General features: G+C 37.0%; 1 protein-coding gene across 1 annotated transcript in view; it reads left to right on the top strand.

The window, feature by feature from the left end:
• Positions 1 to 3,389: 3,389 nt before the first annotated feature.
• Positions 3,390 to 14,742, top strand: part of LOC121420074 (histone-lysine N-methyltransferase PRDM9-like) — a 38,736-nt gene continuing 27,383 nt past the window's right edge. The window contains exons 1-3 of the mRNA XM_041614601.1: positions 3,390 to 3,512; positions 7,085 to 7,228; positions 10,705 to 10,917. Of these exons, the coding sequence (XP_041470535.1) occupies positions 7,108 to 7,228; positions 10,705 to 10,917 (334 nt within the window). The 5' untranslated portion in view covers positions 3,390 to 3,512; positions 7,085 to 7,107. The remainder of the gene's footprint in view (positions 3,513 to 7,084; positions 7,229 to 10,704; positions 10,918 to 14,742) is intronic.

Here is a 14,742-nt window from a genome sequence, read left to right on the forward strand (position 1 = left end):
TAATCATCACAATAACAACTTTCGGGGTTTTCCCTTTCAATCCCGCATTGGGAATGCCGTTATTGTTAAAATATAATAGGCTTTGTATAACGAATATTTTTGATCACTTTTAAATGCACTTGGGGGTGAAGAGTGAGGAGTGGTTTGATTCATGTTGGCACAAAGGCCATCCCACTTCGAAATAATAGCTTTTCATGCTAAAGTTGCCAGCAGGTATATACCTATTTACCATGTGCACCATGCAGGACAAGGTATTGAAAACACATAAGCGTTACTTTGAATAGGTAGGTGCCTGGTGAACCAAGTACCGTTAATTCAACCTGGAAAAATGTATTTTTTCAATCAATAGCTGAGTGTTGCTATGTTCATGGCCGTACACATATTTTTCTTTCTGTGGAGGGGGGGGGGGGCATGACGCGTAAAAAATGTTTGAAAGTCGAAATCCTGCAAGCGAAGCCACCGAGCTTATCACCGGGGCGCTATTGCATTTCTTGAAGCATTTCGAGCACACAACTGGTGAATGTTCTTAAAATATGTAGTAAAAATGTAAGTTATCAAGGTTTTGGTGGGGGACAGTAGCTAATACGACCATTTTATGTTTGGCATTTGGCGATAGACCAGTTCGGTATACTTCATGGGCAATTTCAGTCAAATGAACTTTCATTTTTTTTTACATTATGATAGGCAGATTTCAAAGCAAGATACCATGTAAGCATGCCTTACATATAGCTGTATAGCAGGATGCAGAATATCACACAAATGAACACTATGAAAATTTTTGTTGCAGAATATCACACAAATGAACACTCTATGAAAGTTTTTGTTGCATTTTTCCTTTGAATGCATTGAGAAGTTGCAATAACAATGTACTGGGCCAACTGTGAAATACCAGTCGCTAGTAGACGCATTGTTGTTTTTGTGGATCTAATGAAAAACAAAATTCAAAAGAATATATGAATAATCAAAACATCAAAGTTGGTGCTTATCTCATTGGATAATAAACCACCATATCACTTTTAGTACGAATGACCTTCTTCTGATCATGCGCAGCGGGGGCTGATCCAGAATTTTCCAAAGGGACGGGGGGCAAATTTTTTAGAGGAATATCTGATTTGATAAGAAAAACAAAGAAAGAGAAAACAAAGGTTTTTAACCAAAATTAAGGATATTCCGTCCACGAAAAAAAAATGACAAGCAAAAAAAAAGAAGTCTCCACTGTCAAAAGGGACACACTGTTTTAACGGCATTTTTTCATTACATATTTTATTTGTGCCTCTCACATGGGGGGGGGGTCACGGGCCGGCTTTACCCCCTCCCCCCGCCTTGATCTGCCAGTGATGCGAAGAATGGAACTCCGAACTGGCTTATTATAGGGCTTGTTTTTAGGGTGTCTTTATTAAAGGATAAGTCCACCCCAACAAAAACTTAATTGAATAAAAAGAGAAAAATTCAACAAGCATAACACTGAAAATTTCATCAAAATCGGATGTAAAATAAGAAAGTTATGGCATTTTAAAGTTTCGCTTATTTTCAACAAAATAGTTATATGAACGAGCCAGTTACATCCAAATGAGAGAGTTGATGACATCACTCACTCACTATTTCTTTTGTATTTTATTTTATTATATGAAATATGAAATATTTTTATTTTCTCGTCATTGTCATGTGAAATGAAGTTTCATTCCCCCTGAACACGTGGAATTCCATTATTTTAACATTTTGTGCTTCAGGCAAGGAGGTCCTAATCGTCAAATTCGTAAAAATTGAAATATTGTATAATTCAAACAATAAAAAACAAAAGAAATAGTGAGTGAGTGACATCATCGACTCTCTCATTTGGATGTAACTGGCTCGTTCATATAACTATTTAGTTGAAAATAAGCGAAACTTTCATAACTTTCTTATTTTACATCCGATTTTGATGAAATTTTCAGCATTGTGCTTGTCTGATTTTTCTCTATTGATTCAAATCAACATTTTTCTGAGGTGGACTTGAACTTTAAAGAACAAACTTTGATTGATAATGTGCATACTATTGTCTATCTGTTCTAGTCAACCGGTTCATGTATAGATGTTTCTGTTTTCCATGAAAATGTCAGGAAGCTCAGACAAAATGGAAATTTAGCGACTTACGCAAATTGGCAGAAATTAGCCCTGATAAGCATCAACATAGTCAAATGGATCTCGATGTATATTTGATGCAACATTTCTATATTATGTTTTTAACATTCTTTGGACTAAACGATAATGAGGAAAATGCCCCACCCATTTCATTAAATAAAGAAAAAAAGACACGTTCCTCGTGCATAGGATGGGCTTATTCGAATGATGCAAGTTGCATAAAACAATAAAACACTGAAATAGCAACACGAGTTCAGACATAAAACTTACATGACTTAGATCATGTTGAAACTTTTCACAAGCTGGCAGGGACGGATTCAGCTTTCGCCGATAGAGGGGGGAGGTGGGAGGTAGACTAGAGTACCTACATAATTATGTAGGTAATCTAGTGGGAGGTTGAAAAATATTTTCATCCACATTCCATCGTCTGCTAAAAGCTAATTCTTTTGTTTTGTTTTATTTTGTTTTGAATGGGGGGGGGAGGGGGAGGGAATTGTAACCGAAAGCTTCCCTTTCAAGAATATTTTAGCTTTATTTCCATAAACAAGATCAGATATTCCATAAGGCCTAAATAAACAATGTGAGCGTTAAGCCCGAGCTCAATTTTTCTTTAATCAAAGTAGAACATTTCAGTGGTGAATAACTACGCTGTAAATATGGGAATGATGATGATGATAATAATGGAATGGAAAACAATAAGATAAACAATCAAACAACATAGTTCTTCATTAATTGAAATGAGAGGGAAGTTTGTTATTAATTTGATTTTGATATATACTCAATATCTACTGTGGAGAAAATAAAAATGAAAAGAAATGTAAATTGTGAAGCTATGGAGTGTGGGCAGTCGTTTAAATATTAACAAACATCACAATTACATGCCGAATATTCAATTACAAGAAATGAATTTAGTACGCAATTTATCTGGCAAAGCCAAATACTCCAATACTATCCAAAGACTCGTTATAATTATTCTTATCCATCTTTGTATTTGATAACCCTGAATACCCAGCGATGACAATGAATTCGATCAATATAATACATTAAAATGTATGTCCGATATGTCGTTACGCAATCGTTTTGATTGGCTCGCTGTGACTGACTGATTTGATATGCATCCATCCTTGGGCTGTGATTGGTCAAAAGTTTATCGGATGGCTAGCAACAGGACCACCCGCTGCAACGGCATACCCCGCGGAGGAAAGGTTGCTTTCCCCCGGGGTCATCCAAAAGGCACGACCCGGAAAGTCAATTGGGAAGAGGTCAATTTCGCGAAATATAATGTAAACTTTACGGAGCCTCCGCGAAGGAAAAGATGGGGAGAAAAGCGAACAAAGGCAGTCATAATCAACCGAATTTAGTCTCTTCTGCATAGCTGGGTGAAATAAAAGGTGTGTATTCTGTTGTTTAATTTCATTTTGAAGATGTGATTGGGGAAATGGTACAATTGATGTTAATATGATGAAATAAGTGAGAGTTGAGTTGACGAGAGTGCACTGTAGCCAGTGGCAGTTGATCGGACTCGGAGAGAGGCATCATTGATTTTGTGTCTCGCGTGCACACACAGCTGTGTAGAAATACCGGTCATACGTGAATGAGAAACGGGAAATGCCAATTCCATTCATACTTCGCAATGCATGTGAATGAATGAACAACTGTGAGTTTTGCATAACGGTGATTCACAATCTTTTGTGGAAAATGAGAAATTGCTTGATTGAGGATTCTGTATGCAAAAATCGATATCTCCATCATCACCATCATTGTCTTTAGTTTAATTCATAAATAATTGAATAATCAGACAATTCCTGATCTGTCGACAAAGCTGAATAAAAAACATGATCATTATTTTAATAATAATAGCAACATGAAGGAGGTGATGATGATTATTTAATTGGCAGTGTATACAGCCACACGCGTGTGTCTTTACCATCCAGCCACACGCGTGTGGTTATATCCAGAACACCTATCTGTGGATACCGCCACACGCCGCCAGTAATAACAGTAAAACGCGTATGTAGGTCTGACCGTCTATATCACGATCAAAATAACCTCATTTCTTCATTAAATTCTTACATTCTAAACCACTCTGATTTCTTTAAATCATTTCAATTTCATTCTCACCGTCTTCTCTCCTTGCTTTTCTTGTCTTATTACAAAAGGCCGCCTGTTAAATAGCAAATTCTCTTTTTCTACTTGTGTCGATTCTGGCTTCCTTCGCGGCGCGGTGGCAGACCCATATACAGCGTTAGCGCAGCGCAGTAGTAGACATACACAGTTTGGGTTTACGTTTATGAATATTCATAACTTAGTAGTACGTATTGGTAGTGCTTGCATGAATATGCATGATTTCATTTTTACGATCTCCTGCTAACGATATCGATAGCCTCAGGAGATGAAATGAAAACGAATACTTAGTAGATGGATAGACAGATAAAATTTAGATAAACAGGAAACAGAGTGATAGACATATAGATAGATAGATAGATAGAAAGATAGATAGATAGATAGATAGATAGAAAGATAGATAGATAGACAGAGACACCGGGGATAGTGGACAGATAGATCTGACAGAAAGACAGAATATATAGGCCTGGCATTAGAATGAAATATGAAGAAAATAAATGAATCTATAAGTATTAGATTTATGGGTACCTACATTACTACTAAAACAAATGATTGGATAAATAAATAAATGAAGAAGTAGACCTAGGTAAACTTAGACTTCTGGTGATGGGAGAGGGTCATAATGTATATATCATAACCACTGGCGTAGCCAGGAATTTTCAACAGGAGGGGGGGGGGCAAGGAGAATGTAAATTCAAAATTCCTGGCTACGCCAGTGGTTATGATGTATACATTATGACCCTCTCCCATCACCAGAAGTCTAAGTTTACCTAGGTCTACTTTTTCATTTATTTATTTATCCAATCATTTGTTTTAGTAGTAATGTAGGTACTTATAAATCTAATACTTATAGATTCATTTATTTTCTTCATATTTCATTCTAATGCCAGGCCTATATATTCTGTCTTTCTGTCAGATCTATCTGTCCACTATCCCCGGTGTCTCTGTCTATCTATCTATCTTTCTATCTATCTATCTTTCTATCTATCTATCTATATGTCTATCACTCTCTGTTTCCTGTTTATCTAAATTTTATCTGTCTATCCATCTACTAAGTATTTGTTTTCATTTCATCTCCTGAGGCTATCGATATCGTTAGCAGGAGATCGTAAAAATGAAATCATGCATATTCATGCAAGCACTACCAAGACGTACTACTAAGTTATGAATATTCATAATTCGTACCAAACGTAAACCCAAACTGTGTATGTCAACTACTGCGCTGCGCTAACGCTGTATGGGTCTGCCACCGCGAAGGAAGCCAGAATCGACACAAGTAGAAAAAGAGAATTTGCTATTTAACAGGCGGCCTTTTGTAACAAGACAAGAAAAGCAAGGAGAGAAGACGGTGAGAATGAAATTGAAACGATTTAAAGAAATCAGAGTGGTTTAGAAGAATTTAATGAAGAAATGAGGTTATTTTTATCGTGATATAGACGGTCAGACCTACATACGCGTTTTACTGTTATTACTGGCGGTGTGTGGCGGTATCCACAGATAGGTGTTCTGGATATAACCACACGCGTGTGGCTGGATGGTAAAGACACACGCGTGTGGCTGTATACACTGCCTATTTAATTTTAGGGCCTAGATGGGAGCTTGGGGTGGTTAGGTCCTTGGTCTTGATTGAATTCCACAAAGGCTAGGCTAGATCTAGACGAGATGTAGTCATTCCCAAGTTAGACTATGATGTGCGGAAGTTTGTCTTTCGCTTTGCTAAAAACCGAGTGATAGATTTGTGGAACAGTCTCCCAGAAGATGTAGTAACTGCTTGTTCAGTGATTGCATTTAAGAATAGATTGGATCAGCTATGGGAGAATATTGCCTATAGACGATTAAGAGTGGTTTTCGCAATCAATCACAATCAATTTGTGTGTTTTTCATGGATTTTTTGCTGTCTACGAAACCCCTGCCACACTCATTCAATGAACAAGGTTATGATATAACCTTGTTCTCTGTTACTTCTCCCTGTGTGTGGTGAAATAAGGTTGGCAATGCTTGGCTTATTTTCTCTTTTTCTTTGGGACAAATGCTTGATTTTTTTACACTGTCAGGTTCCATTACAGCAATTCATCAATATAACTTGGCTCTTAAGTAAATTTGATTCTGTAAATTAATTTTTCGTAATGAAAAATTGAAAAACAGCAATTGTCTTGCCATATTACTTTCCACCAATAGAGGGTGTACACAAAAATATGCCTAAAATTCAAGTTTTTGAGCGCTCTGGTGAATACAAAAATTACCCTCAAGTTGCTAATGAAAAATAAATTGCAACTATACGGAAATTGGTATTTTTGGTCACTTTAATGATTTTTTTTTAAATTGTGTGCTGTGTACAGCATTGTCATACCATAGTCCTACCTGTAGATTCCCCACAGGCAGGATGGTAATGAACCCTTGGGTGCCCCTGCCAAGCCTCTCTGCCAATACATGTAGTGCATCTAATTTTGTCTGAAGGAGAAGCAATAAAAATTCTAATTTTGATCGATGGACAGGCTTAGTCTTACAACATCGTTGGAGTAAACTAAACTACCGGTAAACTGAAATTATAAGAAAAAGAGTGACTCCATGAATAATGCTATTCACTGCAATTGCATTGCAATGTTAAAGTTCCAGTGTTGCAGGTAACTTACGCAGCTGGGTTTCAAAAGTAGCCCCTGAAAAAATAGAATAATGATAATTTTTTTTATTTGTGACAAGAACTTCTGAGTAAAGTTGATGATGTGGATTTATGGAGCGCTGCGCACTCACTACATACAGATAAGCATAAAAGTCATTTGAACGTTAAACCTCTTTAGCTCTTGAAATGATTTTTTTCTTTTCACTCTCTCTTTTTCAGAAAGAAATCAATGAATTCAAGAAATGATGGAAATGTCTTGTCGGCGCAAGCAGAAATCTCCACGCAGATTATCAGAAGACCTAGAAGACCAGCCTACAGAACAAGCTGAAGAACAAATGAATCAAACAGATAATTCTACTCCAGGTGATTAACCCATCGACCACTGACCTATTTGATATTTCCATAGGCTTTGTACATGGAAAACCCGGTTCCAGTAGGCAATGGGTTAACCAGTTGGCTACTGACATTTGTTATTTCCATAGGCTTTATACAGGGAATGCCTGGTTCCAGTTAATCCAGTAGGTAATCAGTTAAAGGAAAATGCTAGTTTTGGTAACGATATCAAAATAAGTTCGTGCAGAATCCAATGAAATGACCACCAAAGTGTCTGTTTTTATGAATAAAATGCATGTGCCAAAGGATTCTGGAAGAAATAAGCAAATAAGCACAAAATTCGGGTAGAGCGTCGGGCCCGACGCTCTAAGCAATAATTATACATTGTCCCACGTGCGCTTATCTGTGTTGGGGATCTTCGGTGTGAACATTTTCAGCGTAGATTTCAAGATTCACAAAGTTCAGTTAATGTAACTGTACCAGATCTAGATCCTTGATGATATACTGACAATTAAGCCTTGTTTTACAGACTTTCTCATGAAATCAGTGTTTACTGCAACTACTGGAATTTCTCTTTAACTTATTTATTTAAAAAGTTGTGGAGAAGATCGAATTTACCATCATTCTATCAAATTCTTTCCATGGTATTTAGGAAGAATGCCGCAATAATAAATGGTCCATTGCTAAGGATTACTTGTCAAATGCACTTAAATTGTTCCAGTTGAAATTGCCAGACTGACAAGTGACCGTTATAGACTGTTACATTTTGTTGCATCAAAATAGTATCTAGTCTATTGGATGACTTGCTATCGTGACTTTATAGTGTAGCCTCTTTGACTATAGCACAAGTGCACATTACCTGAATTAAGCCTCTATTTAATCATGATTATGTACACTATAAGTCCTAAGGGGGATAGCACCACACATGTATGTGAAATTGAACTGATTATCATGGAAGTTATGTACTTTTAGCATGGAAAACTAAAGGCGGTGCTGCACCAGCCCGAGTTTGCTCTATCTCGAGATTTTAGCATTGATCTGCCTTCTTCGCGATTAATCTCAAGATTCAAGAAACCCTTTCTCCACCATCGCAAGAAGAGCGATTCCTGCTTGAGCAAGGCATCAATGTATTATGGTCTGACGCCGTGAATAAATAATCCTGAGTGTGTCTGCACCTGCAAATTAGTAGGATAATTCATTATATAGCACACTATTTTGCAAATAATCCCAAGTTGACTTGGGATTTTGCAATCTCTAGATTAATCTTGCGAACTAGCGCGATAATTGCGTCTCCATTACAAATAATTTGGAGATTGTTCAGAGCAGGATAATATGCCGGATCAGAAATAGCATGCTAATTTGAAGACTCGGGATGGTGCAGACGGCCCTAATGGGATTTTTTTATTTCTTGAAATGCTTGGTACCCTGAGTCCTGGGTCCTGTTTCATAAAAGGCTTGTTATAATAACAAATGCAAGATTTCTATAACAAATTAATCATCAGCCAATCAGGTTGAAGGATTTCAGTGGCTTTTAACTGTTATTGTAAATTTGTTATCGTAAGAAGTTTTATGAAACGAATCCCTGGTCTATAATGAACCATAACATGGGTTTTTCTGTCAGAGACTACTACGTGGATTGTTTAAATTGTTACTTTGTCTATAATGCTCCTTGTCAAACGAAAATTTGGCTTATCTAGGGAGAATGGGGTAAATTAGACGTGGTAACGCATCTGCCCGTCGAACCAAAGATCATGGGTTCGAGTCCACCCCGGGTGGCTGACTGAAGCCAGTGCGTTGTGTGTAAACGTCTCTCCCAGGTTTCATAGATGCAGACTATGTTACAATGGAAAACACTCCGTCCCTCAGATAGGATGTTAAATGGAGGCCCCGTGTAGAGGAGAGTCACCACTTTGCACGTTAAGAAACCCACTGCACTATTCGTATAGGAGTAGAGGGAAACCCCGGTGTAGTGGTCCACCTGCATTCCCCCCAATCAGTTATATCGGGAGGAGAGACCTGTGGGTCATAATGATTCAGTTCGCTTTTCGCCTCCCAGGCACAGGTGACACCAAACAAATAATAATTACAATGTAGGCCACCTTTTTTCATAATATCTAATCTCTTTAATGCATGTAGCATTAGAACCATGATTAGAACCAATAGAAATATGAGATCTAATCAATCTCATTTTATTAATGAGCAGTCTGCAGTAGTACAGATTTTCCGTATTTAGCTCTGAAAAATTAGAAGAATACTGATAAAAAGTTTCAGTTTTGTGTGTTGTCCTGTGGCATTTCTTTGAAAATACTGATCTCCTCACCAAAATACTGATTTTCAATACTGAAATAATCACATTCAGGTTGGCAGCTCTGAATATGGTTGTCGGGGGACCTCATTTGCCCCATTTCAAGATTTTTGCAAAGGAACTGTCCATAATACCATACACACAAAGGAATTCCTTTGACACTGGTAAACTTGAGCAGTGAACTGGGGGCCTTATTTACCCCAGTCTCCCCTGTACAGTTCATCTGGGGCCGTTGCAGAAAGAGTTGCGTTTAAACGCAAGCCAAAAAATCAATCGCAAGTCCCAAATGCGCGCTGTTGATTGGTTGAAAATCAAGTTGCGCATGATTTTTAGAGTTGGGATTGATTGCAACTCTTTCTGCAACGGGCCCCAGGTAGGTTAAGTGGTGTTTGACTAGGTCGGTGAAAAAATTAGACAAGGGTTGGGCCATTTTGCCCCCAAAATGCTCAAAAGATGCCCTGGTGCATGTAGGTGTTTCATGAAACTGTTTGTAAAGTTAAGAGCGATTTGAAGAATGACTAGTGACCCTTTCTTGTGGTAAATGGTATATTCATCGGCGATGGTTTAGCGCATAAGAAAGGTTCACCGGTCATTCTTATAAAGTTGCTCTTTACTTACGAACAGCTTTATGAAACAGCCCCCTGGAAAATCACCATTCATTGCAGTATTGAACCTTTCCATATTTGCAGATTTAGATAAATGAGATACATTTATTAAGAGTGGCAAATGATATTAAAGATTATGCAGCATTTTCAAAAGTTTGTTTTTGTTACCCGTAAACTGGTGTGACTTTGGACACAACAAAGAGGGATGTTGTTTCTTTTAATATAGTAATAGTGGTGATAGTTGCATTTATATAGTGCTTAGAAACCAACATATGAAGTGCTATATAAATGTAACTATCACTACCAACGAAACAACACCCCTCTCCGTTGTGTCCAAAGTCACCCCAGTTTAGTGTAAATTGTATGTTGTGAATCAGTCATGATTTCCAATGAAAAAAAAAGGAAATATCAAATTTGATGAAAAATGGATCTAAAAACAAGTGGCCAGTGCAGCGTCTCGCATGCATCGCGCAACAGATGTCAACTTTTCCCATTAGGCATTGCAAAGTTCGGCCTGTCCGCAGCAACCAATAGGTGGCGCACCGTAGTGTGAATCCACCGAATGATAATGCAAGTTTCTTCTGCTTTTTCCTTAGAAACCAAATCTTCCCTGTGCCATCTATGCAATTATGAGTTTTCTGGGCCCGGACAGCTTGCGATTCATCTTAGATATGTACACCAGCAGATAGCCCAAATTTCACCCAAGGTCAAGAAGGGGTCAGAGGGTCAAAGGTCAACTGAGAAAGGAGGAGAAGAGGGCAGCAGACATGAATCAGTTTGTCAGCACAGCAGATCAAGTCCTCTACAAGGTAAGTTTATAACATGGAGACCATTCCATGAAATAAAATGTTCAGAAATTTTCACTGACTATCTGTTATAAGCTACTGAAATCCTTGCGTCTGAGTGGCTGAGAGCAAGCTTGTTGGGTCAATCCACATCAAATCAACCAATGCTTGTCACCCGACCCTCTTCGATTTTCTTTAAACTCGCACCAAATGTTGCCCCAAGTGTCTGACGGAAAAATCTGAAATATTTTGCCCCAAGGTCAAATGGTTGCTAAGATACGGCCTCCCATAGCAACCAGTGCGCACTCAAAGAAATTATTTTAAATAAAATTGCCTATTTTTGATTGACTAATGCAGCAAAGTTTGATTGATTACAGTCTTCATTTTAAGTAAATTGGAAGAACTTTTTGGTCTAAACATGCAGGGTATACTGTAGCGCGGACCTGTCAACCGGATTTCGCACACGAGGTCACCGAAAATGGTGTTAAGCATCCGTGTCAATGATTTCAGAAGCATGTTTGGAGGCTCATAAATCCAAAACTAAATTAGCTTAGAACCAAATATTATGCACATTTATGGACTTTCATATACTCAACAGAATTACAAAAAATTGACCCAAGAGTGTGTGTCGTTTTCCTGTAGGGCGCCCTCAAAGTTGGATTTTTTTCAAAAGATGCCAAGTTCAAGGTCACGGATCACCTCCCGTCCCATCGAGGAGGGGGACCAATTTCTGTGTTTTGATAGACATTTACCCATATTTTCAAGTGTTACTTGAGAAATTTTGCTACCGGAATGTTTAGGGGCTGATTTGCGCATTCCAAAATGGTCGTAAACACCCTAAATTTGACGTTAATGACACATACATGCTTTTCAACACTTTTCATATTGTGATAACTCAAAGATGAAATGCCAAAATACATTGATATCTTCTGTGATGATAGTCTGTAATTGGTATTAAAAGGATATATCTTCAGAAATAGTTTTTATTGTTGGTAATGACCTTGAAAACACACCTAAAATTCAATAAAAACAGTAAATTGGCTAATTTTCCAGAATCATATGGCATTCAAATGGTGTTTACATTGACTTTCAAATGGATGTCATTTCAATACAAAGGGTGAGCTTAAGCCAAAACTTGAAAGACATGTTCAACTTTTGTTCTACTTTAAGCAACATAAAATATTTGAACTCAAAACTATATCATTTGACCTTGAAATTATTCCAAATATAGCTGATTATTGCTTCGTAAGTAGCATATTCAAATTGCGTGAGTATACATTGCACTTTGCAACACATTTCAAAATAGATTTTCTCATAGAGAGAATACCTGATCAGGCTGATATTTGCAGTATTGGTAGTCTGTAAAGAGTTCTTGGAGGATCTACAGATTAAGTACCTATTCTCTCATGACAATGACCTTGAAAATACAGCTGAAAATCATGAAAATCAATAAATCATACAATTTTCATTAGTAATCAAGTGTTTTTACCCACTTTTCATTGTGTGTTATTCCATCTTAGATTGTGAGCTCATGCTGATAATTGCAAATCATGTTCCACTTTTGGTCTACTTTAAGCTACATAAAATATTTGAACTCAAAACCTTATCATTCGACCTTGAAATTGTTCCAAATTTAGCTATTTGTGCTTCATAAGTAGCATACTCAAATCACACGTGTACTTTGCAACACTTTTCAAATTAGATTTTCTCAAAGAGAGAATACCTGATCAGGTTGATATTTGCAGTATTAGTAGTCTGTAATGAGTTCTTAGAGTATCTACAGATCAAGGAACTATTCTTTCATGACATTGACCTTGAAAATACAGCTGAAAATCATGAAAAATCAATGAATCAGACTAACTCAAAACCATATCATTTGACCTTGAAATTATTTCCAAGTATTGAAATGTGTTGCTAAGTAAAATGTACATGCACGATTTGAATATATGCTACTTATGAAGCAACAAATAGCTATATTTGGAATGATTTCAAGGTCAAAAGATATGGTTTTGAGTTCAGTCTGATTTATTGATTTTTCATGATTTTCAGCTGTATTTTCAAGGTCATTGTCATGAAAGAATAGTTCCTTGATCTATAGATCCTGCAAGAACTCATTACAGACTACTAATACTGCAAATATCAGCCTGATCAGGTATTCTCTCTTTGAGAAAATCCATTTTAAAATGTGTTGCAAAGTACACGTGTGATTTGAATATGCTACTTATGAAGCACAAATAGCTATATTTGGAACAATTTCAAGGTCAAATGATAAGGTTTTGAGTTCAAATATTTTATGTAGCTTAAAGTAGACCAAAAGTGGAACATGATTTGCAATTATTAGCATGATCTCACAATCTAAGATGGAATAACACACAGTGAAAAGTGGGTAAAAACAGATTACTAATGAAAATTGTATGATTTATTGATTTTCATGATTTTCAGCTGTATTTTCAAGGTCATTGTCATGAGAGAATAGGTACTTAATCTGTAGATCCTCCAAGAACTCTTTACAGACTACCAATACTGCAAATATCAGCCTGATCAGGTATTCTCTCTATGAGAAAATCTATTTTGAAATGTGTTGCAAAGTGCAATGTACTCGCGCAATTTGAATATGCTACTTACAAAGCAATAATCAGCTATATTTGGAATAATTTCAAGGTCAAATGATATAGTTTTGAGTTCAAATGTTTTATGTTACTTAAAGTAGAACAAAAGTTGAACATGTCTATCAAGTTTTGGCTTAAGCTCACCCTTTGTATTGAAATGACATCCATTTGAAAGTCAATGTAAACACCATTTGAATGCCATATAATTCTGGAAAATTAGCCAATTTACTGTTTTTATTGAATTTTAGGTGTGTTTTCAAGGTCATTACCAACAATAAAAACTATTTCTGAAGATATATCCTTTTAATACCAATTACAGACTATCATCACAGAAGGTATCAATGTATTTTGGCACTTCATCTTTGAGTTATCACAATATGAAAAGTGTTGAAAAGCATGTATGTGTCATTAACGTCAAATTTAGGGTGTTTACGACCATTTTGGAATGCGCAAATCAGCCCCTAAACATTCCGGTAGCAAAATTTCTCAAGTAACACTTGAAAATATGGGTAAATGTCTATCAAAACACAGAAATTGGTCCCCCTCCTCGATGGGACGGGAGGTGATCCGTGACCTTGAACTTGGCATCTTTTGAAAAAAATCCAACTTTGAGGGCACCCTACAGGAAAACGACACACACTCTTGGGTCAATTTTTTGTAATTCTGTTGAGTATATGAAAGTCCATAAATGTGCATAATATTTGGTTCTAAGCTAATTTAGTTTTGGATTTATGATCCTCCAAACATGCTTCTGAAATCATTGACACGGATGCTTAACACCATTTTCGGTGACCTCGTGTGCAAAATCCGGTTGACAGGTCCGCGCTACAGTATACTCTGCATGTTTAGATCAAAAAGTTCTTCCAATTTACTTAAAATGAAGACTGTAATCAATCAAACTTTGCTGCAGTAGTCAATCAAAAATAGGCAATTTTATTTAAAATAATTTCTTTGAGTTCGCATTGGTTGCTATGGGAGGCCGTATCTTAGCAACCATTTGACCTTGGGGCAAAATATTTCAGATTTTTCCGTCAGACACTTGGGGCAACATTTGGTGCGAGTTTAAAGAAAATCGAAGAGGGTCGGGTGACAAATTGTCTGAAAATTGGTTGATTTGATATGGATTGACCCTGTTATTGAAAATCACTGAGAAGATGCTTTATGAAACAGTCCCCTATTCATTCCCAGGCATTTGTCGTGGTCTAGTGTTTAAGACCCATCTTTCAATCTGAGAGACGTG

This window comes from Lytechinus variegatus, chromosome 8 (assembly GCF_018143015.1).
Source record: "Lytechinus variegatus isolate NC3 chromosome 8, Lvar_3.0, whole genome shotgun sequence".
Classification (NCBI taxonomy): Eukaryota; Metazoa; Echinodermata; class Echinoidea; order Temnopleuroida; family Toxopneustidae; genus Lytechinus; species Lytechinus variegatus.